Consider the following 26,229-nt stretch of genomic DNA (forward strand, 5'->3'; position numbering starts at 1 on the left):
AAGAGTGAAAATTTTAAGGGGGTCTGAATACTTTCCGTACCCACTGTATATATATATATATATATATATATATATATATATGTGTGTGTGTGTGTGTGTGTGTGTGTGTATATTTATATTAATATTAGAAGTAGTAGTAGATTTTCAAATAATGATGACATTTTGCAATTAAATACTACTTTTCTTTGTAAAATCTAGGACAATCTGAGCACAATCTCGGGTTACCATGGTAAATTATTATGAGAGTATTATGAGAGTAATGTCTGTATGATTAATTTCATTTTTGTATTGTCAGACATCTTATGACTTTTGTTTAGGTTCTATGGTAATTAATTTGTGTGTGACTTTATTTCAGTGGAATGTGTATAATAAAAAGATTAGGAAACAATCTATCAGTCCAACATGAACATTTCAGTATCTCTGTGGGGTTTTAGAATAGTTCTGGTGATTGTAAAGAGTGTAGATGCTGACCTCTTTGGGACACCACATTTTTAAACTCTCATTGACCCTGTGTCTGATTGTCTTAAGACAGTGTCAGCAGAGCATCTCCCTGCAGTGTTAACCTTATTAAAGCTAACTTGTGAGTGTGTGTGTGTGTGTTTATTTGCCTCGTGCTGCGTTACCCTTATTAAATCTAAACTCGTCTGGATAGAGTTATCATTGACAGGGAAACCACAGCACACTTACTTGATAATGACTTCTTTGGTGAAAGCTCTGAATGCTCCACTGTACTGAGCTAGAGCATTTCACATGCATTTAAAAGAAATCGTCTGAATGGTGTACGTGACATTGTTGATCCATTCAGAAATGCAATTAGCTTCACTTTTCCCCTTTACAGCTACAAGGAAGGATAGACTTTGCTGGCAAAACCGCGATGGCAGCTTTTCAAATGCTACTATTTCTTGTTTTATCAACTTAAAAGTCTCTATGTATTTGTGGTTGTCAGTTTGAAGGAGATGTCAGCTCCACTGTTTGACAAAGATTTCCTAGTCTTATTGTGAATGATCAACACATGTATGTGTTATTAAAAAAATACTTCTATATACACAATATATATTGTATTCATAGTCTTTAATAAAAATTATTTAACTATTTGATGGTTAACCAATAGCCAGTTACTTATTTAGGCATTGGTTTAGCAAACTCTAATTGGTCTGGTTGCATTGTAGTTTAACACCCACTTTTAGGATTCAGTTAGATCAATCAATGGATAAAACTCTTTTGGTAACTGTGCAAGCTTGTTTCTGCCATAGGATAAAAAAAAAACCTCTAAACTGAAATTGTGACTTTTTATTTCACAATTCAGAATTTTTTTTCTTGCGATGTTTAACTCTTAAGGTGCCCCTATTATGCCATCTCGAATGTTGTCTTTCAAGCAGTGTGTAATATAGCTGTATGTGAATGTAAACAATCTGCAAAGTTGTAAAGCTGAAAGTGCATGATAAATAAAGTTATTGTCTCCCAAAAGGAAAGAATTGACTCTGAACAGCCTAAACAAGTCATCAGTATTCAAATCCCACTTCTGTGACGGCTACACGTCACAGGGTGACACATTTGCATAATGCCCATTCTTACGGCTGGGCGCTATATCGAGTTTGTATGATATATCGATATTTTCTTTAAGCGATTCGATATGAGGCAATACCGTTTATATCGATATACAGTAGTTTGATACGAGCGCATCTGAAAATATAGCGAGGACACAGACTGAGCTGCTGCAGAGAAAGTGCATGATCCAATTTGTTTTAAACATGTGACCAGCTTCATATTAAGGCCTTTAAAAACTTGTAAGACATAGTATATAGTTTCGTTTTGCATATTAGTTTAAGCGGCTCGGCCCGTCAGATGCTCTGACAGAAGGCTGCATGTGCCGCTGACAGAGACACTAGGCTACTCGCGCTGTTTAATGTGTTTGAGATGTGCCGTCTTCCTGAATGCTTAACTTACATTTCACAGGTATATTCTCCATCTGTAAATGTTAGAAAGCCATGGAAATATTTCCATTTTGCTGTCAGAAGTGCATGAGCTTTCTGCTTTGGGATTCTCCGCTAAACTTCAGTGAACGAGCGCCGCCGCTCGCATGTGCGCCAAACAGACAGAGCTCAATTAAATATGAGCGCACTAATTCTGACTAAAATATACATTTTGCTGAAATATTTGTAGTTGGACAATAAATGTGACAATATAGAATTTTAAACTTACAAGTAAGTCTATTTTTTTTATGATAGCACGGACTGTAAAGTGACTGTAATGGGGTAATCAAAATAGCCTAACACAACTCTCTGCTTTTGTTCTAATTTTTAATTTAGTGAATTTAACTTCTGCTTTAAAAGCCTTATTTTTGTTTTTAGATTGCAATGTTACAATGTTAGACTGAAATGTGATTTTAACCCTTTTTTGCACATAATACAAAGCTTACATGGTTACATTCACTTTAATTGTTTTCATAGTGTTTAATATGTATTGTTTTGTTGGAAAACATTGGGCGGCAAGTAAAATATATATATATTAAATACAGATTTATAAATACAGAGGCAAAAAATACTGAGAGATTAATTTTTGTCCATATCGCCCAGCCCTACAGCCATCCTATGTTCTATGTTGGCCGGCCGCGAACAACTTGACCCCACCCTCAAACACTATAGCTTGTTTGCGTGGTTAACGGCAATGTTGAGAAGACGCTCTGTCCTACGCTGTGAAAGTAAATTCTTTTTATTTTCACTTCCGAAAGATGAGGCTGCAAAGAATCAGTGGTTAAAATTCATTCTTTCCAGTGTACCACAGAAGTACAACCCCAGTCTTTTTTTATGTTCCCGTCGTTTTATTGACGACTGCTTCTCTAATCTCGGGGAGTTCAAGGCAGGAGTCACAAAATGCTTGCTCTTGAAAGATGGCTCAGTACCTTAACCCTTAAATACATACCTCGGGTCTTTAGCGACCCTGGACATCATTCTCTACCCTCTCCCTCCTTCATTTTTTTTTAAGTTAGACATCAACTTTCTTAGTATTCCTCAATCTACTAATTATAAACAATATAACAAGAAAAAATAGTAAAACATATAAGAATGCCAGTTTCCTGATTAATTTTTTGTAAAAAGTGGGTCACTAGAGACCTGAGGTATGTAAATGTGTAACTATATTTACATGTCTGATTACTCAATATGTGCAATGTATCTTTTTTTCACTGTTTTATACACAATGATGACGGGACTTTTCACTAATAATTACGGCATAAAACAAATGAATATCATCAGCAAACATTGAACTGGTTTGAATGGCTTTACTGCAGAGCAATTACTATACACAATTAAATATAGATGTCACTGTCATTTGATGCTGGATGTGGTGAATAAGCTGCCAGTGATCAAAATATTGAATAAGAAGTCATTGAAAACGATAGTTTTTTAGAATATTGCTGAGATCGTGAATGAGGCAGATGCTGAATGTACTGTGGAAGTGCTCTCTGATGATGAAAGCGATGGTAAAATCATCTGCTCAAATTGAAACCTTTTAAGTTTCAAAAGGTAACGAAATATGCTTTATTTTATTATTCTGTAATTGTTCTTAAAATATCAAGAGAGTTTTTTGCTATTGCAGCAGTTAGAGATCCATCCGTGCTGGATAAAGACCCAAATATGTAAAAATGATTGGCGAAACATTCATGCATTTAAGGGTTAAAACTGCTTCGAGTGAATCGTTTGAGAATTGTTGGAAAATGAGGTGTATTAAATGCACATTTTGAGAAAACTAGCATTTTTTTGGCCTTGCATGCATGCAAATCTACTGTAGGAGACTCCCAAAACAATATTAGGAACCTTAAAAAAGGCATAATAGGGGCACTTTAATTCTGAGAAGAAAAGTCAGAATTGCGAAATATAAACTTGAAATTGTGAGGGGAAAAGTCCAAACTGTGAGACAAAATTAAAGTTTCAGTTACCTTTTTTTTATTATTCAGTGATGGAAACAAAATAACAGAAACTCAGAATTGTGAGAAAAAAGTCTGAGTTTATATCTTGCCATCATGACTTTTGAGACTTGTGAGATATAAACTGTGAGATAATAAGTCACAATTATTTTATTTTTATCCCATGGCGGAAATAAGCTTCCATAGGTAACTGTCTTGTTTTACTTAGAAATAAGTCAGATTACTGAAGTATAAGGAGTTGGAAACTACAATTCAAGTTGACTTTAAAATGTGTTTTCTTTCAAAACTCTTGCAACATACCTCGCCTCAAATTTGGTATGGAATGGAGAAAGAAAAGACAGGATTGTTTACTTTTCCTGTGTGTGGTTAAGGCTGGAAAACCGGTATAAAAACAAAATATACACCCAAAAAGAAAGCGAGAGGAAAGCAAAAAAAAAATGAGGGGGAAATTTAATTAGCGGTTGTCCATCCTGAGGCGTAGGGATTGGAGTCACCAGAGTTAGCGGGAAGCCGTGGGTGTGTTTTTTGTGAGGGATTTGGGGTAGAGGGAAGGGAAAGAGGGGGGGGGGGGGGGGGGTGAGCCTTGAGAATGATAAATGGAGAAGAGGGCAATTTTACGACCTCTCAGGAAGTTGCTGCCATAGCCGAGAACCAAAGCTGGAGTTCATTTTATTAATGGTGAAATAATGAACAGAGATTCTCCCACAGAACCTTCAATGACATCACCAGCCTCGCCGCCATTGTGTCTTGTCTTTGAGGCGCCGCTGATAGATCTAGTGGGTATCATCTGGGGAGGAGCGTTTAGTTCTTCCAAATCAACACCATTTGATTGCATTCATCCACATGCAGCTGTTGAAGAAATGAAGAAATCTTTGTGACATCCTCCAGAGCTAACATGCTAGTGATATATGGGGTTTTAGTGGCAGGAAACATTTACCCACTTTGAAAATAGGGTTTGAAACCAAAGTCTGTTTGTTTAGGCCTGGTTTAGGCCCCATCCACACGGAGATGCGTTTATCTGTATATGCATACATTTTGTATCGTATAGGCATTTCGTCCACACGGATCCAGCGTTTTGGGAAAGTGAAACCGATATTTTTTGAAATCGGGTCCTAGAGTGGATAAATCTGAAAACGCCGCCCTTGCGTTTTAGTGTGGACAGCGAATCCCACGTCTCGCCCCTAGTCAGACACCGCTACGTCACGTAACAGCAACAAAAACATGAACAAACACTGAACGATTGTCTTTTTATTAACTAACATTAACAGATTTATAAATTTATTGTTCCATGTTCGTTTGTGTACCTCGCGCAAGGTTTATGCGCATAGTCCAAGTCTTCTCTGTTTTTAGTGTATCTCCGTGGCAGAATTACAGCACAACATGCTGGTCTGGCATGTATATTACACTGTTTTGTGGTTTCGTGTGGACGCAGATATTTCTTGAGACGAGGGAAAACGCTTTGTTTATTAATTTTTCTTCTGTAAGAATATACATAGGTTTATAGATGGATGGATGGATATAGATTCATAGTCATGTGGCTGTAGAAGCTTTTAATTTTGCCACATTTTGGTTGAAGAATTACAAATATTTGGTTATAAATAGAACTGATTGACAAATGCATCTCGGTTTTCATTTGTCTATAAATGTAATGTCCATTTGTGAATTGCAGGAAACACAGAACACAAGTCTTTCGGTCCTGTGAGTTATTCTTTGGCTGCAGAGTTGCATGGCCTCATATTTGCCTCGTGACAGAGTCAGTCCCTTTGCTAGGTGCCCCTTCTCACACACACACACACACACAAGTGTAATTTCTGGTTATGCAACCGGAGCTGGGAGTGATTAGAGATTTTGTTAAAGCAGAGAAGGTGAAAGACTGACTGGAAATAAAAAGGTTGATGATATGGTTGTTTGAAGAAATCAGTGCATTGAGCAGGAAGAAAAGACATTTATATACTGATGTAATAGAGTGGGTGTAGCAGTAAAAGAAATGAATGGCAGCTTTATTCACCTGTGTGTGTGTGTTTTATAAACCGCACACCCCTAAAGTTGGCTAATTAACAGGTGAATTTTCCCTCTGTGAAACAGCTTCATAAAACATTGTTAATTAGCTGTAAAAAAGCATTATGTCATTATGAGGTTATTTAGTCCAGTCTATACCTGAACATAGCCTTAACTTTTCAATCCTTTAAACTGTTCTCAAACTGGTCTCAGAACAGGTCAGAACAAGACACTGACCTGTAGTCCATGCTCTTCTGGTGCCTTCTCTGAAATTATCCTATATTAGTTCTGCACTACTTAACAGGGGCCTCCAGTGAGACTGGCATCTCAGTTAGGCCGCTGCGTCCATGGACCGGGCCAAAATCAAGACCTGTTTTTCTGTAAATAACCACTGACAGTGTGATGACATGTTAAGACTCTTTCACTTCTCATCTTTCAAGAGAACGCTTCTAGCAATGTAAACGCAAGCTTTAGATCAAACTTTAGTGACTTTAGTCTCAGAGGTGTCCATCTGTTCAGTCATGTAAAAGCTAGTTTACTGCTCCTACATGAACTCTGAACAACTGAAAGTGACACCATTAAATGAGCAGTTTAAATCGTTAAGTAGCAGAGAATTCAGGAAATTCAGCAGTTAGCCAAAAGATCAATTTAGACTTTGTCAGTGATCACCAAGGGTGCTTGTGAATGAAGGATTTTTGGGTGTACGTACATTTTATTCCTTATATGCACACCTTAAAGATAAATCAGCAAATCAGTGTTTTTCTATGTGTCTGCCAAATGCATAAATGTAAATAAATAAAGGGGGAATCTAACTATTAAAACTAATTAAAAACTCAATACAGTTATTTTTCTATCTAAATTTCTTTTGTTTCTCCCGAACAATTTTATATGTACTTCCAGGCAGAGTTGCTGAGAGAAAGGAAGTTTCATTTAGCACTAGGTTTATGCTGTGATTTGTGTGACTACATGACTTTTACAAGCTTCATAAACATTTTTCACCCATAAAAATAGTTTTAAATTGTAACACACTGTACTCATGGTTGTTGTAAAATGCAGCCATCACTGCTTAATGGACTGTTTTGTCCATAATACAAGTATTAAACCATAAGGGTAAGTGTGTGTTCTAGTTAATGGTTCCAGCTTGTTGACAACTAGTTTTGTGTGGCACGTTTGCACAGCTTCTAAGAAATATGATTTGGTGCATTATGGATAGTGTGCTAAACTCCTCACCACAGTATCACATGGATATAAGGAAATAGTGTGTATATATATATATATATATATATATATATATATATATACACACTATTTCCTTATATCCATGTGATACTGTGGTGAGGAGTTTAGCACACTATCCATAATGCACCAAATCATATTTCTTAGAAGCTGTGCAAACGTGCCACACAAAACTAGTTGTCAACAAGCTGGAACCATTAACTAGAACACACACTTACCCTTATGGTTTAATACTTGTATTATGGACAAAACAGTCCATTAAGCAGTGATGGCTGCATTTTACAACAACCATGAGTACAGTGTGTTACAATTTAAAACTACTTACACCTGCACACTGACACAAGTCAACAGCAGAAAGGTAACCTAAAAAATGAAAGCAAAAGGGCAGCTCTAGCCTGTGTCTGTTTAGTGGTGTGGTTCTAGTAATGACCTCAGTGTAAACTTAAGCTAAGTGTGTTGTTTGGATTTTCATGTGAATTGTAGCCCAGATGAACCCAGTAGTGAAGAGACTGTGAGAAACTGAGCAGGCACAGTTTTGTACTTCTCTGACTTGGATGCCTATTTTATTTTCTCCTTTTTGCTATTTCCATTTTTTTCCCCTTGCAAGAAGCTAAGACTTACCTAAATAATGTCTTGGCACTTACAGATAAAATAAAGGGTGACCACCAAGTAAACTCTAAATGAGGAAAGTATGCCTTTATCTTTGAGGAAACCCAAAGGCCAGAAGGCAACCTGAAATTACAGCATAATGGCAGAGCTTTAAATTCTGAGGACTTAATTGCTTTAATTATAGCAATGCAGAGAGTGAGTGAGTGTGTAGGATTGCTGAAATATAAAAAGGGATGAGGAGGAGAAATCAAGAGGAAAAATTACAAAAGGATTGCTTGAATGCTTTAAGGGTCTATAAATTGATTTTTGACCAGCTGGACATCACAGTCACTTTTGCACAAGTTGATGTAGTGCTTTCTAGCAATTGTACATTCATTGCAACTTCAACTGTATGTTGCATGCAATAGCACATTTATTTTTACTATAAAGGAAGAGTAACAGTACCTTAGGGCACTATGATTCCCATAATGCAGAAAATGCAGACAGAATCACGGAATACAGTCATAAAAATGGAATTCACGTTATTACTTTGAATTTTGGATGAATAAATGAAACATACAATCTTGTATTCAAATATGAAGTCTGCATGTCTCTGTGTGAATGAATGTCACAGTTTTTTTTTTTTTTCAACATCTGGAAATTTTTAAATTGTGCTTTCGAGATCTGGAAGACTCGTGTAAATTTTTCTTTTTTCTGGTTAATGCTCGGCTCAAGAAGATTTCATTGACTAGAAATTGCTCTTTATGAGTGCAGTTGCTATAAATGATTTTTAATGACCAGAACAGTCATGGAAATGCATAAGTCAAATGTGGTGGGAAAGATGCCTTTCATTCAAAGCACTTTTCAATGCACGAGAAAACTATGACTGTGGTTATCAAATTATAAATGATATTATCAGATAAATGCATATTTAAAAAGATTTTTAAATAGTAGCCACCTTAACAGTGTTACTTCAGTCACTGTGATGCTATTATATAGATACTGAGATCACTGAGAAACATATTATTATATTATATTACAGCATTTTATATTTTGAATAATTTTTTTATTTTTGTTTTGTTTTCGTTTTAATGTTAAAGTTTTAGGAATTTTGTCATTTTTATTAGTTATCGTTGTATCGTTGTTGAGCGATAGTATATCAAGTTCAATTAAATGAAAATGAGAAATGTCTTTCTTCTGGCCTGTTCCACATGTGCTCTCTCTCTCTCTCTCTCTCTCTCTCTCTCTCGTTCTTTCAGCCAGCCACCCCTCTCTCCAAACCCTCATTTTCCTCCTACAGCTCTTTTATTCAGCACTATTAATAATTAACTGAAATTGCCATCTTCAAAAGAGCCGAAACACAGCTGAAGCACATTGATGTGAAGCAAACAAGGTAGAGCGCAAGAGTTCAGTCTGTTTCTACATTCCTGTCAATTAGCTGAACGTTAGTATGAATTTAAAAGTTGACAAGACATAAACAGTCATTAGCTTCCACTTCGTTTTCATCTCTTGAGGTGTTCCCTCATGAATCCCATTGGATTCTCTCATGTCTTCCTCATTCTGATGTTTACTGAGCATATTCACTTTAAAATTAAAATTACAGATCTCATCAAAGACTGTAAAGTATGTCTTGGGGCATAATACAAATATGGCAAAAATGTATATACGAATATTGTGTTGCTTTATCTTTTATAATGCCTTTTCCTCCCATTATTTATTTTATTTAACTTCATTTTTTCCATTTTATTAATCTTATTATTTTTTTAGCTCACCTAAAATGGCTTGCTTTATCCAATATTATGTTGAGAAAGGTGGAGAAGGGGTTCGAAATGTTTGCTTTGTTCATTTTCTATTTGAATTTGGTAATATTGCCTGCATAGCCTCTCACCCAGCGCCTTTGTGCCACATTATTGCAGTCCCATGAGTTTTCTCTGGGTTGTTTTTGTTCTTCTCGCTCAAGCTTTAACAGAAGTCAGAATGGGAATCGGTTTCACTGTGATTTTCTTGTGGGATTCATTGAGCCTCGTGTTGAAAAAACATGTATGATTTGATAATGAATGTTGGCGTCAACATTTTTAACAATGTTCCAGTGTTTTATTTGATTTGGACTTCTAAGTTACTATTTAGCAAGATCAGTTTACCACATCACCAGACCCATCATAGTGTGGTGCACATCAAAAAACAAAACGACTTGGTTAATATGTCAACTTCCCAGTCAGCGTGTACAGCGTGTAGTTAGATTTTGCTGCGTTAAACTTATAAAACAGAAATACAAATAGTGAGTAATGATCTATGTATATATATACCCTCAGACAATCATACACTCTATAATTTTCACTTTAAAGCTACTAAATCCCAACCTAAACCAACTTTCTCATTAAGGCCTTTTACATGAGCCTTAGCTTGAGATAAATTACTTTGACATAAATGAACAGTGTGTAATGGCGTCTGCGGGTACATGTATTGTTTGTTGAACAGTCACTGGCAATGTCTCTACCACACACACACACACACACACACACACACACATTAATAGACATGCATAAGCACACAGGCAGTGTGTGGAGAGGTCATGCTTTCTCTCATAGTACCCAGAATGCCTTGGGCTTGGAGCGGTGCCATCCCTTTGCTACTCTGATAACAGAGTTATAGAACTGCACATTGTCACTTTGATCTCTTTATTTTGCTTTTTTTGTATCAGCCTGTTCTTTTTGCTTTCGCATGAGTGGAGTTGGAACATACCCAGCCGTCAGTGTGTAAACAAAATGCAAGTCTGGCTATGTGATGTCAATCATCTATTAAAATAATAAAACAATGAACATCAAGATGGCAATAAAATAGTGAACAAATAAGGCAATGATAGCATAACTGAACACATTGATCAAAGCTTTGAACTGTAGTTATGAACAGAAAGCCACTTTAGCCATCACAATGTTTACTTGTTCTGCACACTGACTCGAGAGCCATCTAGCTGAGGTGTAAGAGCGACCTCTATTGGTTGGGAATGAAACGGGTCGAATGTTTAACATGGTATTGGAATATTTACTTATGAAAAAGTGTGTGTCTTTAAATCGTTTTTAATTTAATACAGATCTTTTTTAATTAAGAAAAACGTTGATGTGGAAGCATACTGTTGAACAACCTTTTTCTGTTTGTCATCCTCACAGGCGAAGAGAGCCGTTCAGAGAGGGGCCACAGCGGTTATCTTTGACGTCTCGGAAAATACAGATGCCATCGACCAAGTGAGTGTAACATCAGTGATGTGTTGCACGTCATGACAGCTTCAACCTAATTTGATCTTTATCAGCAATACATCCATTTTTGATATTAGCATTTTCTACACTGTAAAAAATGACTGAATTTAATGGTAAAAGACTGTAAAAATGCTACAGTAAAAACCTGTTAAATGGTTAACGGTAAATTCCCCTACTGTATACCGTGAAAAACAGTATTGGACATTACATGTATTGGACATAAATTTTACGGTAGTATACCGTTTTTGAAAGTGAAAAATACCGTATAATTTACAGTGAATAACTGTAAATTGACATTCCCAGAATTCCCTGAGTTACATTTCAAATTTGATGTTTTTTTGTTGTTTGTTTCTTAGTTTTTTCTTATCAGTTTTGTATATAAGGGTTGTGTGTTACACCTAATGTTGTTAAATGAATGGTTATTGCATTATTTCAGTTTCATGTGTGTTACCATGATGGCGTTTGGTGTTTGTGTGAATGACACTGTGCACCTTCTATACATGTTATTATCTAAAAGCTGCTTGTGATGGGCTTTGGTTCATCATGTGACTTTCTCATCACCACTTGCATTTGGTGGTTATCAGTGTATTACAAAGGTACAAAACAGATTTCAATACCTCAATAGGTTGGTATATTAACATTATATCAGTTAATGAAATTACGGTATTTAACTAGTTAAAACCTAAAACGTTGCTACCGTATTTTTTACGGTAAAATTCCGGCAATCACAGCTGCCGTTTTTTTACCGTAAATTTTTATGGAATTTTTTTACAGTGTAGGGTAACACCTTGAAAAACGCATTTGATCAATTACTATAGATGAATGTGTAATGCAACTTTTCATTTAATTCAGTACCAACCAACCAAGCTTTTGTAGATGGTTTGTTAATGTGTTCAGTTGGTGGTTATATCCCCTTATGAAAATGAACCATGCTTTTATTATAGTAAAACTATAGTAACCATAGTATCTGTATCTATAACCACCGTTTTACTACAAATACCATGGTTAAACTATGGCTGGTTTAGCCAAACCATTGGAAATGTGTGGTTACTGTGGTTTAACTACAATAACAATGTTTTTTTGTTTTGGTTTTGTTTATAGTAAAAATAAATAACACTACCATTCGAAAGGTTGTGGACAGTAAGTTTTTATTTTATTTTATTTTTTTATCATCTTTTTATTCAGAAAGGATGCATTTCATTGATTATAAGTGACAGCAAAGACATTTTATAATGTTAAAAAGATTTCAATTTCAAATAAATGCTGTTCTTTTGAACTTTCTATTCATCAAAGAATCCTGGAAAAAAAAAATGTCACATTTCCAGAAAAACATTAAGCAGCTCAACTGTTTTCAACATTGATAATAATAATCAGAAATGTTTTTGAGCACCAAATCAGCATTTTAAAATGAAGTAATGGCTTGTCGTAAATAATTTTTTTTTAAATATATTAAATAGAATATATTAAATCAAATATATGTAGCTTTGGTGAGCATAAGGGAATTCTTTCAAAAACTTGAAGAAATGTACTTTTGTCGTGACATGCTTAAATCTAAGCAAATTCTAGTTAAATTGCTGAACTTTAAGAAATGGTAAAATACAAACAAAAAAAGTGGATTCTGAACCTAAGCACAACATACTATTGTACTGGTATTTTTTAAGAAACACTAATGTAGTTAAAGATTTTCAGTAGGAACTGAATGAACTGTGTTGTCCACTACCACTTTATTTCCATTTACTTAAAGGGGTCACTACCGTGGTGCAGCACCTATTCTCACCACTGTCTGTGGAAAAGGCTGATCTGCGGAAGTCCTTTTCTTTGTCACTGCTTTTGACAGAGCAAGGGTCTTTTTTTTCCACTCCCCACTCTTTCACTGTGGTATTTTTCTCTTCCAAACCAGGCCCAGACTTGCTTTTCCCCCCTCTCCCTCGTTCTGTTGTAAACGGTGTACAGACGAGATAAGAGCTTCTGTGTAGACCACATGAAAGGAGTCAGCGCAGTACATTCCAATGCCAGCACCTCTGTCCAGACTCATTCGGCTTCCCCTGTCGCACAGATTACGGTTTAAAGCCTCAAGGCTTTGGGGAGGACGAGGAGAGTTTTAATCACGGGGTTCAGAGAATTAAGGGAAAAGCTTTCATCATCACCTGCTAGATCCTACTCTAGTTCCCTACCCCCGATCCTAACCTAGTTCTGTCCATATTCATTTTCTCTCTCTCTCTTTTCTCCCCCAGTAAGCAGACGTACATTACCAAATACATCTGTGATATCTCATATAGTGCAGGTTAATGAAAAATGTATGCTTATACTTTTTTTAAGTGATCTGGTTTTTGCCTTGTGGATGATTAAATGGGTGAAAAATCCCATAGACTCTTATAGCATTTCATTTTCTGACCCTTTAGATATATGTAGGGTCCCTTTTTAAAAACTTGAGGGTGGGCCAGTAACCAACAGCCATCAACCAGCATATCTAGTAGCTAACGTCTACCTCAGAAACACCCTAGCATCATGGCGACAGATTTTGCTTCTGTCGTAATTGTAACATTTCTATCATACTGTAATGCATAAACCTAGAGAATGCCTGGTTTGAAACGTGAGGCTTTCCCTGAGTCTGTGCGTCTTTTCTTGAATGAAAATCCAACAGACCCGAAAAATGAGAGAGGGGGAAGAACACTTAAATGACTATCTTTCAACTTCCCATATTTCACATGAGAGACATGACGACAGAGGGAGAAATAGAGGCTTGAATATCCCTGGTATTTCCCTCAGGTTTTTCAAATTACAGACTGAAGCTGTAGTCTGAGGGAGCTACAAGGCTAAATCGAGCATCCATATTCGCAACATGCAATTGGTTTACTGCTATTTTCCCTTTCTATGGAGGAAAAGGTCCAACCACAGTTTCCATGTCTGGACTCTATAGGTTGCTTTTTCACATGGGTGTATGTTGTCGGGAGAGCTTTTCCCCGGCAACCGAGTTCATGTTGATTTGGCAGATTGAATAATGATTGAAAACGTTATTCATTTAAAAAAAAAAATTACATGTATTTTTCCAAGTGCATCTTTAGATGTAAAGCCGCAGCATTGTAATGGGTTTTGTTGCAGCTGCTTTTGAGAGTTTTTGCTCAAAATAACTATCATTATTTGTTAAGTGGTCTGGCATGAGAGCTTAAAATATTTTTCTCAAGGTCTGTCTTTTCTCTCATTATTTTCTTTAGCTGAACCAGGTTTCAGAAGACCCCTTAAAGAGACCGGTGGTCTATGTCAAAGGAGCCGATGCGGTTAAACTGATGAACATAGTCAATAAGCAAAAAGTGGCACGAGCCAGAATCCAACATCGACCGCCAAGGGTAAGAGTTGATGCTTGTATTGGATGCATTAAAACATTAGTAGAGATGGGTCACAAAGTTTATATAGATTTTTTTTTTGTCATTTTTATATATATATATATACACAGTATATATGTATCATATAAATTAATATTTTACAGAGTTGCAGATGTATAAAACGCTCCAAAAAATTACATCTTAAAATTAATCTACTTTAAAGTATGCCCTCTCGAGCAGGTTGTGTTTGGCTGTTCCGTTATGACATCTAAGTGTTCCACAAAGAAAGTTTTGTTTTTTACAATGGTTTTGTCATGTTTACAAAGTTTGTAATCTTATTTTGTGTATGCAAGGTTTTTCTGCATACACCTTATCTTTAAAATGTGCTGACATTTTCCTGCCGTTGTGTACTATTGCAGCCCACAGAGTATTTTGACATGGGCATCTTCCTGGCGTTCTTCGTTGTGGTGTCTCTGGTCTGCCTCATCCTCCTCATCAAGATAAAGCTCAAGCAAAGACGCAGCCAGGTGAGGCTCCATAATGCAGTTTGATACGGGTTTCATTCATTTGTAACTATTTAATTTGAGGTCTAAATGTTGACCTCATTGCTTCATGCTATTGAATTCATTTGCTTGTTTTATGTCAGTGTACAATGTTAAAAAGTTTCACGAGTTTGCCTGCCCATTCAGTCCTGCTAGATAATGGTAAATTAACTTGGCTTGCTGTCCTTGAAGGAGGTTAAAGTAGAGAAAATGTTAATGAATTTGATCTAGACTAGACTCCTGCGGGAGTGGAGAGAAGATCACTGCTGCGGCAGTGGAGTAAATTTTGAGCACTGGGGGCTACGGCGGGAGTGATGGGGAAAATCACTGCTGTGGCAGTGAAATGAATAACAATTGTTTAACGAGGAGCAAAATCGCTGCTGCTGGGGTGAAAATGTTAATAAGAATTTGTCACTACTGCTGCTCCTCCCAAAACCTACATTTGGAACTTCATTTGTTGCATTCCTGACATGCCTTGTTTTTCTCTTCTTCTGTCCATAATTGTTTCCCCACCTGTCAGAGTTCTATGAACCGGATGGCCATTCAGGCCCTGGAGAAGATGGAAACACGCAAGTTCAAGGCTAAGGTCAAGAGTCAGCATGAAGCCAGCTGTGGAGCATCAGACTCAGTGAGCAGTAGTTCCACATCAGACTGTGCCATATGCCTTGAGAAATACATCGATGGCGAGGTAATGATCTTCAGAAATGTTCAAAAACTTGTAGCTTTTCTTTTAGAAAAGGAGAAAAAAAAGTATTGCACATTGGCCAAACAATCAGTATTTCCTCACCTTGTCAGTTCTCTAATATCTATTCCAAAACCAAATGACAGGCTAACAGACTAGACGAGTATGCCAAACCACTGCTGCGGAACCCTGGAAAATTAGTCATGCTTTCTAGTTTATTTATTTTGGTTGATTTGGTAATGGGATAATGGACCTCTCTGAGGTTCTTGACAGTGTTGTCTTAAACATCCATTTCTTAGCCTCCCTGAACTTCTTTTGTCTCAAAAGTATATGAAGACTAACCCTGGTGGCATTTTTTTTTTCGTCTTTTGCGGTTATGTGTCATGCTAAAAAAAGCACACAACAAAGAAATCAAGGCGTCTGGAAATCACAGAGGAAGTGGCAATATAAAAGGCTCAATGGCATCAAAGAGTTTGTCTGTGATGATGAAGAGAAGCAACAAAAGCAGGGTGGAAAGGCAGAGGGAGGGGGATGAGTCATGCTTGGGGACAGTCATGCTTCTGTGGGTGAGATCGGTGAAGTTATGTTTTCTGACTGAAAGCACAGGGGTTCCTCTCTTGGAAGGGGTTGGGAATGTTCAAGTTTTTGATTTTGAGACACTTTGCCTTAGTTTGAAGTGTTGGGCTTCTTAGTCTGGTTACAATTTTTACGTCCTGTGAGCACTAGTTTTAAGACATTTCTTAGCATCTTGAGCACTGACATGCTGTGTAATGGTGGCGCCATCTACAGTTTACATTGCATGATGCCGTTTTTAGCAACTTAAAGGTGCAATAGGTGATTGTCTTCAGAAACATTTTTTGTTATGCTGGTTGAAAGTCTCTTCACATCCCGATAGCAATCATTAAGTTAAGTGGTCTAAATGTAGTTATCTGTATTTATATATGTGACCCTGGACCACAAAACCAGTCATAAGGGAAAATTTTGATTTATACATCATAAATAAGCTTTCCATTGATGTATGGTTTGTTAGGATGGGACAATATTTGGCCGAGATACAACTATCTGGAATCTGAGGGTGCAAAAAAATAAAAAATATTGAGAAAATTGCCTTTAAAGTTGTCCAAATGAAGTTCTTAGCAATGCATATTACTAATCAAAAATTAAGTTTTAATATATTTACAGTAGGAAATTTACAAAATATCTTCATGGAACATGATCTTTACTTAATATCCTAATGATTTTTGGCGTAAAAGAAAAATCAATAATTTTGACCCGTACAATGTATTTTTGGCTATTGCTACAAATATACCCCAGCGACTTAAGACTGGTTTTGTGGTCCAGGGTCATATATTCTGTGGAAGGCGTAGGACCAAGAAATGTTCGTCCAATCAAAATGCTCGGTCCGAGAAGGGGAGAATGGCAGACAAACATCAACAACCTGATCTTCCTTCCTGGTATTATAATACTTTTAAAGTTTTCTCACCGGTGAATGACACACGATGTAGCTCAGCGGTTCCCAATTCCAGTCCTTGCGTCTCCCTGCTCTGCATATTTTGCATGTCTTGCTTAGTTAACACACCCGATTCAGATAACTAGCTCGTTAGAAGTGAGCTATGTGCATGAACTGTGTTCCGATCAATATGATCCCTACACAGTGTTCATTGCTCCCTACTCCCTGAGCAGGGGAAATCCGTTGAGGTTTACTTCACTTCGAAACATGGGCTGGAATAGGGAACCGCTGATGTAGCCTATTGTAATGTTGTCTCTGGTATTCTGGTCTGTGAGTGTATATGCGTTCAGGGGGCGTGGCTTTGGACGGCGATTGCAGGGAGGGTGCGACGTTCGCTTTCAGTGCTATCAGGCTAAAGTTAGAATTTTCCAAGATCTCCTACTGCACCTTTAAGTGGCGTCAAATCGTGCTCCTGGAGGATTTGTAAACCTTCCTGTAAAATTTAGTTCCAACCTTAATTAAACACACCTTAACTAGCTAATCAAGGTCTTTCAGGGTACTAAAAACTTCCAGGCTGTGTTGGAGCAGGTTGGAGAGAAATTGGCCCTCTAGGATCAGAATTAGACGCCCCTGATATAAATTGTCAGTTACTTGAAGTCAAATCGTGCTCCTGGAGGATTTGTAAACCTTCCTTTAAAATTTAGTTCCAACCTTAATTAAACACACCTTAACTAGCTAATCAAGGTCTTTCAGGGTACTAAAAACTTCCAGGCTGTGTTGGAGCAGGTTGGAGAGAAATTGGCCCTCTAGGATCAGAATTAGACGCCCCTGATATAAATTGTCAGTTACTTGAAAAAAATGGATACCTATGGGTATCTGAATTTGGGGGGCCTGCAAACATTGTATCCCAGAATGCTTCAAAATGTCACAGCAGTATTTGTAAGGCCCACAAAAATGTTAAAACAGATCTGTTGATCTCTCAATCTTTCCCTTTTACAGGAGTTGAGAGTGATCCCTTGTGCACACCGATTCCACAAGAAATGTGTGGACCCTTGGCTACTTCAGCACCACACTTGTCCACACTGCAGGCACAACATTATTGGTGAGCATAAGATGCTGACTCTGCTGTCAAATATGTCCGAATTTATGGTCTTGAATCAGTTCATTTCTAAACCTGTGCTTTATTATTTTCTACCCAGAACAAAAAAAGGGAAACCCAGGCGCTGTTTGTCTTGATCCAGGAAACCCAGTCCACAGCCGCCAGCAGAGAGTCGTCCTCCCTGTTCATTATCCTGGAAGGGTGCACAGAGCTGGGCAAGTGACGGCCTACCCTACACAGACCAGCATGGACCCTCATGGCAACCCCATCACTGTTCTAACAGTGGACCAACACCCAGAGCAGGGCCTCTATCCTTCACAATCTTCCTTTATTCGGGGTTACCCTGCCCTCCACTTGGAACACACGCTAAACCCACACCATTGTGGCCTGGAGCATCGTGCCCCTGCTTACCCACAAACCCATACTTTCAAACGGCCCAAATTCCATGGACGCAATTTTTCTCGTGCTGCCTGCTTTTCTCAATACGAGACCATGTACCAGCACTACTATTTTCAGGGCTTGACCTTTCCGCAACCTGAAGGTCAGCAAGGTAATGGACTCCACAAAGGTCACAATCGACCCTTCCAGCCAGGACTTTTGTATCCTACTGTGGTGCACATGGCACCAGCTTCCTCTTCCCGCCTGGGTGACTCCGGAAGCACCTCGGGACTTAGTTGTTACCACGGGCACCGATCCATGTGTAGTGGTTACCTTGCGGACTGTCCTGGAAGTGACAGCAGCAGCAGCTCGGGTCAGTGCCACTGCTCCTCAAGTGACTCCATGTTGGATTGTACAGAAGTCAGCAACCAGGGAGTATATGGGAGCTGCTCAACATTCCGGAGTTCACTAAGCAGTGATTACGATCCCTATGTATACCGCAGTAAGAGTCCTTGTCGGGGATCGGCCGGGGAGGCTGGGACGGTGTTTGCCGCCACCCCTCAAGTTGACGACACTTCAGCCCCAGTATCAGGGATGATGGACTGCCTACAACCGCCGGTTGGAGCGTGTTACAGTTCTGGGGACCAGTTGTCTAACTGCAGCCTGGAGCCCAACTGTAGTAGCCACTCTTCGGTGGAAACCAGGGAACTTACTAGCACTAACTCAGCTGGGCCCCTAGAGGGCACTGTGGCAGAAAGGAGCCACAGCTCTGTGAAGCCTTGTGGAGAGCAAGGGGAAGCTTGTAACTGCTGTTTCGAGGTACCCAAATTAAACTTAGAACGTAAAGGTAAGGAAGGAGATGACCGGGGACACTGCAGGTGGGCCACAGAATCTCAAGCGGTCGCTTCCCCACAGAACTTTTATAGTGTTAGCTCCGAGCAGCTACAGTCTCCAGATCATGTTAGCTATGATGGACTGCCATGCTGCTTCTACACAGAGATGACTGTACACCAAGGAAGTGCTAGTCATTACGCTGAAGATTGTTCAGTTAACGTACAGTATGCCCAGACAGACAGTGACGGCTGCATGGGACAGGGTTGCTGTGAGCTAGCGCAGCGGATACCCATAATTCCTGAGGATACAGACTGTGAATTAAGCTTGGGTCCAGAACCACAAACTAGTTTGCTCCCTCCTAGACTTACCGTAGAGAGGGAGGAGAGAACTTCTGAGGAGACTTGTGACTTGTTTTTCACCTCAGGACAATATAGAGGTCAAGTTTATCAGCAGCCTCAGGATGAAGAGACGAGAGCACTGTTTCCCTCGCAGTGTAGCGGCGTATCTGAAACACAAGGGGGTGGCAAAGCATCATTTGATGGATCGGGGCTCTGATGGGAAGCCCTAACACAGCACAAGCTCTTGAAAATCAATAAATGTTAAACTTTTTAACAGTTTTGTTGTTAAAAGTGTACTTAGCAGAAAGAGTTAGTTTCAAATTAAGATTTTACAAATGTACTTTTTTTTTTTTTTTTCTCCGCAGTGTTGATCTTGTTCATTCCTGTGGCCTTCAGAATCTGTCACATCAACACAATGGTTATAGGCGAAAGTACAAAGCTATATTTTGAATTTCACATACTTCCTCATGCAACACAAACAGATATGCTTCTTTCCTGATTGTACTAGGACCAGGGAAAATGTCTCTACATGTATATGACTAACTTTAATGATTTTATGACAATTAAGATTATGCCCGAGTTCCATGTTATCAGCTAAGGTGATTTGAATGCTCTTTTTACACGTATTTCATTCAGAATTGCATGCCTGTGAGCAGTAAGAAGTCATACAGCATGTACGTATATATGTCAACTAAATGATTACATTTAGAGCAATAAAAACCAAAATGGAACACTGCATGTTGAGGGAGTGCACATCAGGTGCCGAGGTAACTTCTCTGAAAACTTAACTAGGAATATGTACACCTCCCTCTTTCTCCTCCATTCTCAGGGCCTTTTTCTTTTTTTTGTACAGAAACAGACCAATAAAAAAAAGCTACTTTTATATATATATATATACTTTATCAATGGAGACTAATGAGCTACGTATATATCACACCAAAGTTTAGTTTGTCTCCAGGGTACAGTCAGAACACCACTGGTAGAATAAGAACCGGACTACTTTAGGGTTAGAGGCGTAGGATGTCTAGTATTTGACCCCTAATAATTAAAAAAATAATAATTTTATTAAAGCTAACATTTTGTCAAGGACGCCAAAGTATAATGGTTTAAAGAGATTGGAATGCAGTGGTGTATATATATCAAAAACCGCATAATTACCTTACATGTTGCACTCATGCTTTTACACGTCATCATATCATGCCTTTCTGTTTTTACAGAGTATTTTATACTGTTTCTATGAAATGTACCCATACAGCTTACACAGGCGGTCATTTTAAAATAACTTTATTTATACATAGACTAAAACAGTGCCATAACATAAAAATCTACTCTTGCCTTGCATAGAGATATGTACTGCAAATATAGCATTTTTGTTTTCTGGGTACTTGAGTCACTATTTAATATTTCATATTGTTTGTAGCACTTAAGATTGTATAAAAGAAAATGTGTACAAAAATTATTTTTTAATTTTTTAAAAGATATAATTATTTTCTCCATTATCATTTTACAAATGTTAAAGGTTAGAGCTTGATCTGTGTATATTTCTGTATCTGTATAGCAGCACATTTCATAAATGGAAATATGTTCTCTGAATATTTATTGACTAATATATTTATCTTTAAGCCATGTCTTATGTTCAGAGTGTCTGTTTTTTTTTTTGAGATCACCAAGATACTTTGTAAATACATGGTAATTGCACACAAGACGATTAAATATTCTGACCAAAAACGGATTATTCTAATTTGAGTGGTACGGGTAGGTTTTCACGGGAAATTCGAGCATGGCACTGGGTCATTACGTCACGTCTGTAAACATGAAGTTGTTCCGGCTACTAGTTGGCCGATCGTTTATAGCCTTTTTTCACAGCAGCCAGAGTAATTAAATGTATCATTTTGATGGCGGATTGTAATCCATAAAGGATTATGTTTATGAAACATGTGAATTCAATTAAATTATATTCCAGTTATAAATGTGCTTCTGATTACAGATAGCCTGGGATTACAAAGATTTGTATTTTAAAGCTGCCGTCCGCAAGTTGCCACTTTGTCGCCATCTCCGTTTGAAAACCTGGAATTGCACCTGTGTGCGGAATTATCTATCTTGCGTGGGTTGTGAGTCGGCACGTCTACAGCGCGGATGAATCTAATGTTCTGAAGAGTATGTGTGGCAGTCAGTCACCGCACCGGTGTGGATATTTGCTGTACTTCACAATCACAGATTCTAGCCTACGTCTTGGAATATGACCCAAATAAGAATTTTCACCGTATATTGCCATCTGAACAAGTAACAAGCCACGTTTGTTCTGACCAACTGAGGAAAAAAGCATTACCATAAATCTCGCTACCAATGGTGATTTAAATCTAAAGATCAGTTAGCTCATATCACATCAAACCGTTCAAATTATTATTATTGTTATACTTTATTCTCAAATGATTAATGTTAACAACATCAGCATTGGTGACTGAGTATAGTGTGTATTAGCGTGTAGATTTCCATTTCTGCACAGTCTAATCTAATTATCATACTCTTCGAATTTCATAATAAGAAATTCTTTTAACCCAAAAAGCAAATTATGCTCCCTAGAACTGGTTTTCTTTCAAATACAAATCTTTGCAATCCCAGGCTATCTGTAATCAGAAGCACATTTATAGCTGGAATATAATTTAATTTCATTCACATGTGTTTCATCAACACATAATCCTCTATGGATTACAATCCGCCATCAAAATTATACATTTAATTATTTTGGCTGCTGTGAGAAAAGGCTATAAACCAGGGGTGGCGAACGTCGGTCCTGCAGAGTTTTGCTTCAACCCTAATCAAACACACCTGAACAAGCTAATCAAGGTCTGAACAGTTACTAGGAAGCTACAGGCAGGTGAGTTTTCATTAGGGTTGGAGCTGAACTCTGCAGGGCTGCGGCTCTCCAGTACTGGATTTCGCCACCCCTGCTATAAACGATCAGCCACCTGCAGGATCCTCGAGAAGGGTATAACTGCAGCCCGGAGATCTCCAAATGGGGGCGGGAACTCCAAAATGGGGTGGGAGCTCCAAAATAGGGTGTGGCTTCCTCCCACGCTGTAGACGTGCCGACTCACAACCCACGCAAGATAGATAATTCCGCACACAGCTGCAATTCCAGGTTTTCAAACAGCGATGGCGACAAAACTTTTGGTATAACACTTACACAATGCATACATAAGTGTTTACAAAAACAAAAAAAAAAGCGTTTTACAAATCACCTCCATGCAGTGAACAAGACAACAGTGTTAAGGGACAGTAAAAAATTATTATTATAATCAACTAAATCCATTAAAAACCTATATATCTTTTTTTTTTTATAAAATGAATCTTAATTGATGATTATACAGAAGGTTAACTGAAAATATATTTAAAAAACCTTCCAAGGCAACATTTCTCATGTACATGTAGTTTAAAGTACTAAAATAACTAAATATGTATTAAAAAAGCCAAATAAAAATGGCAAAAACAAAGTTAATAAAATGAAAACTGAAACTGTAAAAATTTCAAATATTAATAAAAACTATAATAGAATCTGTAGTAAATAACCTTGTAAGAAGAGGGTTGGTCACTTTGCTGAATTCTAGACACATGAACCGTCCACCTGGCTTAAGGACACGCAAAGCCTCTTGTAGAGCCTGCCAAAACATTCATCATGTCAAACAACTACAGTGACAGATTGATCAAAGACTTCAAACACTTCACTCTACAAATATGTTAATGAAAAATGATAACACAACATGAAATATGGTAACATTTTAGATTAGAGAGACATGTAGATTGTGAGCAGCAGAGCAATATGGGCTACATTTGTAAGTTTGGGTTAGGAGAGAAATGGCTTTTAGTTGAGTGATGTTTTAGTCTAGTTTTAACCTGTATTCATGCAAACTGATGTGGAGTGCAGAGTCTTTACTTGCTCTATGTGGGTGACATTTCTGATGCCGAATGCAATAGTGTATATGTCGAACTGATCGTCATCGAACGGGAGCTCTTCTGCATCGCCCACGACCCATGAAAGACCTGCAAATATGTGACAATGAAATCAACATTATATTTTCACTCCAAAACATGAACGTTTTCGGTTAAAGATGACTCTACCTGTAGTGATTCCTGCTTTCTCCGCCCTCTGTTTACCAACTTTGAGCATTTCTTTGTTGATGTCACACACCACCGCGTGAGATTGTGGAGGCCCTGCTTTGTCTGACACGTAATGATCAGCGATGTCCTGCCACGATGGTGTCTGATGGGATTTTGCTCTCAATCTCTGCTGACGATCATACATCGAGCGCGTGTACTCCAAGAAGCGAAAAGAGATGTCACCTAGAGCAGAATAACACAGTCTTGAATTTACCCAAATATCTAGGGCAAGGGTTTTCAAACTTTTAGATGAAACGGAAGCCAAATATGATCCTCGACTTTTCTAACAGACCCTTTTGCGGCCCCTTGATCTAGGATACATGCGTAAGATTATCAGTTTGACTGCACTGACACTACTGGATGAGAACAACACTTGAACTTAATTGAAGAGAATAAATGACATTTTGTCCAAGATGCGGATGAGTTTGTTTCTTCATTCGAACAGATTTGGAAAAAATGAGCATCACATCACTTGCTCACCAATGGATCCTTTGCAGTGAATGGGTGCCGTCAGAATGAGAATCCAAACAGCTGATAAAAACATCACAATAATCCACAAGTAATTAACGTCTTGTGAAGTGAAAAGCTGCATGTTTAAAAAAAATTATTATAATAATCATTAAGAGGTTTTTAACTACATAGTCCTCTATCCATAATATTGATTCCTCCATGTGAAAGTCTTGTCTGAATCAAGAGAGTAATACGCACAGATCATGCACGGTTTACATTAGTTAAATGCTCTCCCCACTGTGCAATAATACATGTGCAATACATGACAAATTCCTTGTGTGTGCAAGCAAAGCTCTTTCTGACTTTACAAGTGAAAACAGTTGTAAACAAATATGTCAGTGGATTTTAATGTTAGAGGACAACAGGGGATGAGTTTTTTCCACTGCAGGAAGTGTTATTATTGGTTATGGACTGGTATTTTAGCCAGAAGCAATGGTTTAACGTTCAAAAATGCCTTAATGATTGATTTGTTTCTTTAAAAAAATGCTTTTCACAAGATGTTAATTAATGGACTGGAGTCATGTGGATTAACTACTTGTGATGTTTTTTAATCAAGCTGTTTGGACTGAATTCACTGCAAAAGGATCCACTGGCGAGCAATGCAAAATTTCCTCAAATCTTTTCCAATTAAGAAACAAATTCATGTGGGTGTGATTTACCAGTGCCACCAGCCGTGTCCAGCAGTCGTAGTCCCGGCTGCGGGTTCATAGTGTGCAGCAGTGTGTCTTTCCACAGTCTGTGTATTCCCAAACTCATGGCGTCGTTCATCACATCATACTTCTTGGCCACATTTTCAAACACCTTATACACTGACAGTCGGAGAACAGCGGGGTAAACGGAAATGTACTGGCTAGTGGAAAAGACTCTAGCACACCAGATCAATGACTAAATTTATACACCCGATAAACTAATGCATGTAAGTTAACTCACCTTTCTCTGCTTTCTCCTCCTCTGGGACTGTTTGGAAACCAAAGTGCGTACTTCTGCCCTCTGTGCTATCGCTATATCCGCGACGCCCTGTGATTCCAGCACGGCAGCATAAATGCTTGATTCGACACCTTGAAACATGTTGAATATTTCGCGTAGAATCGGAGAGCGCTCTAAGGGCAAGTGTCCTAACGGAGGCCGCCATGTTTCGCTCAAGTTCAGTTCTTCTTCTTCTTTTCTTTTTAATGGCGGTTGGCAAACCCACTTGAAAGGTGCATTTCCGCCACCTACTGGACTGGAGTGTGGAGCATGACGAATATTGGTGACAGCATATAAAAAAAATTAAATAAAAAAAAATTCAAATAACCTTTAGTTTGACCAAAGGAGCATTACACAAGGATACACTTATTTTATATACTTCATTATGTGATCTTCAAATTCTATTTATTAAACCTATTGCTTTCAAATAATTAATAATTGCATTATAGACTTTATACTGTGCTGAAGCATACTCAAGTATTGTCTTAATTGTAATTCTTTCAATATTCAACAAACTTAATTCTTCTATTAATCGCATTCTTTCTCTTTCATATGCTTCACAATGTAATAGGATATGTTCCACAGTCTCTGGTATACCACAATTATTGCAATTACCTGATTCATGTTTACCAATAATAAATAATGATTGATTAAGAGCTGTGTGACCAATACGGAGTCTAGATATTATTGTGTCCTCCTTCCTACTTCCAAAGTTTTTCCTTCCATTTCCAACTTGTTTTTGAATGTTGTATAGATTCTTTACCTCCCCATCCCACATCTTTTGCCGTTTCCTAATCAGCCCCTCTGATTATTCCTTTCATTTCTGCTTTACTAAGTGATATATTTATATCTATATCGGTTTGTTTTAATGCCTTCTTGGCCATTTGATCAGCTTCCTCATTTCCCTCTATCCCAACATGTGCCGGTACCCATAAAAATGAAATACTT

General features: G+C 37.9%; 2 protein-coding genes across 2 annotated transcripts in view; one reads left to right on the top strand and one right to left on the bottom strand.

Annotated features, from left to right (window-relative positions):
- The window catches only part of LOC107561264 (E3 ubiquitin-protein ligase ZNRF3-like), a 36,282-nt gene extending 16,227 nt beyond the window's left edge, over window positions 1-20,055 (top strand). Inside the window, exons 3-8 of the mRNA XM_016245674.1 lie at window positions 10,915-10,989; window positions 14,217-14,348; window positions 14,744-14,851; window positions 15,387-15,554; window positions 17,998-18,100; window positions 18,198-20,055. Coding sequence (XP_016101160.1) covers window positions 10,915-10,989; window positions 14,217-14,348; window positions 14,744-14,851; window positions 15,387-15,554; window positions 17,998-18,100; window positions 18,198-19,864 — 2,253 coding nt within the window. The 3' untranslated portion in view covers window positions 19,865-20,055. The remainder of the gene's footprint in view (window positions 1-10,914; window positions 10,990-14,216; window positions 14,349-14,743; window positions 14,852-15,386; window positions 15,555-17,997; window positions 18,101-18,197) is intronic.
- Window positions 20,056-21,167: 1,112 nt separating this feature from the next.
- LOC107561265 (2-methoxy-6-polyprenyl-1,4-benzoquinol methylase, mitochondrial-like) overlaps window positions 21,168-26,229 on the bottom strand; it is an 8,163-nt gene continuing 3,101 nt past the window's right edge. The window contains exons 2-7 of the mRNA XM_016245675.1: window positions 25,246-25,466; window positions 24,975-25,124; window positions 23,767-23,988; window positions 23,582-23,688; window positions 23,193-23,306; window positions 21,168-21,197 (exon numbers count right to left, since the gene is read on the bottom strand). Of these exons, the coding sequence (XP_016101161.1) occupies window positions 21,168-21,197; window positions 23,193-23,306; window positions 23,582-23,688; window positions 23,767-23,988; window positions 24,975-25,124; window positions 25,246-25,466 (844 nt within the window). The remainder of the gene's footprint in view (window positions 21,198-23,192; window positions 23,307-23,581; window positions 23,689-23,766; window positions 23,989-24,974; window positions 25,125-25,245; window positions 25,467-26,229) is intronic.

The sequence above is a fragment of the Sinocyclocheilus grahami genome, unplaced genomic scaffold (genome assembly GCF_001515645.1).
Source record: "Sinocyclocheilus grahami isolate Dianchi unplaced genomic scaffold, SAMN03320097.WGS_v1.1 scaffold762.1, whole genome shotgun sequence".
Taxonomy (NCBI): Eukaryota; Metazoa; Chordata; class Actinopteri; order Cypriniformes; family Cyprinidae; genus Sinocyclocheilus; species Sinocyclocheilus grahami.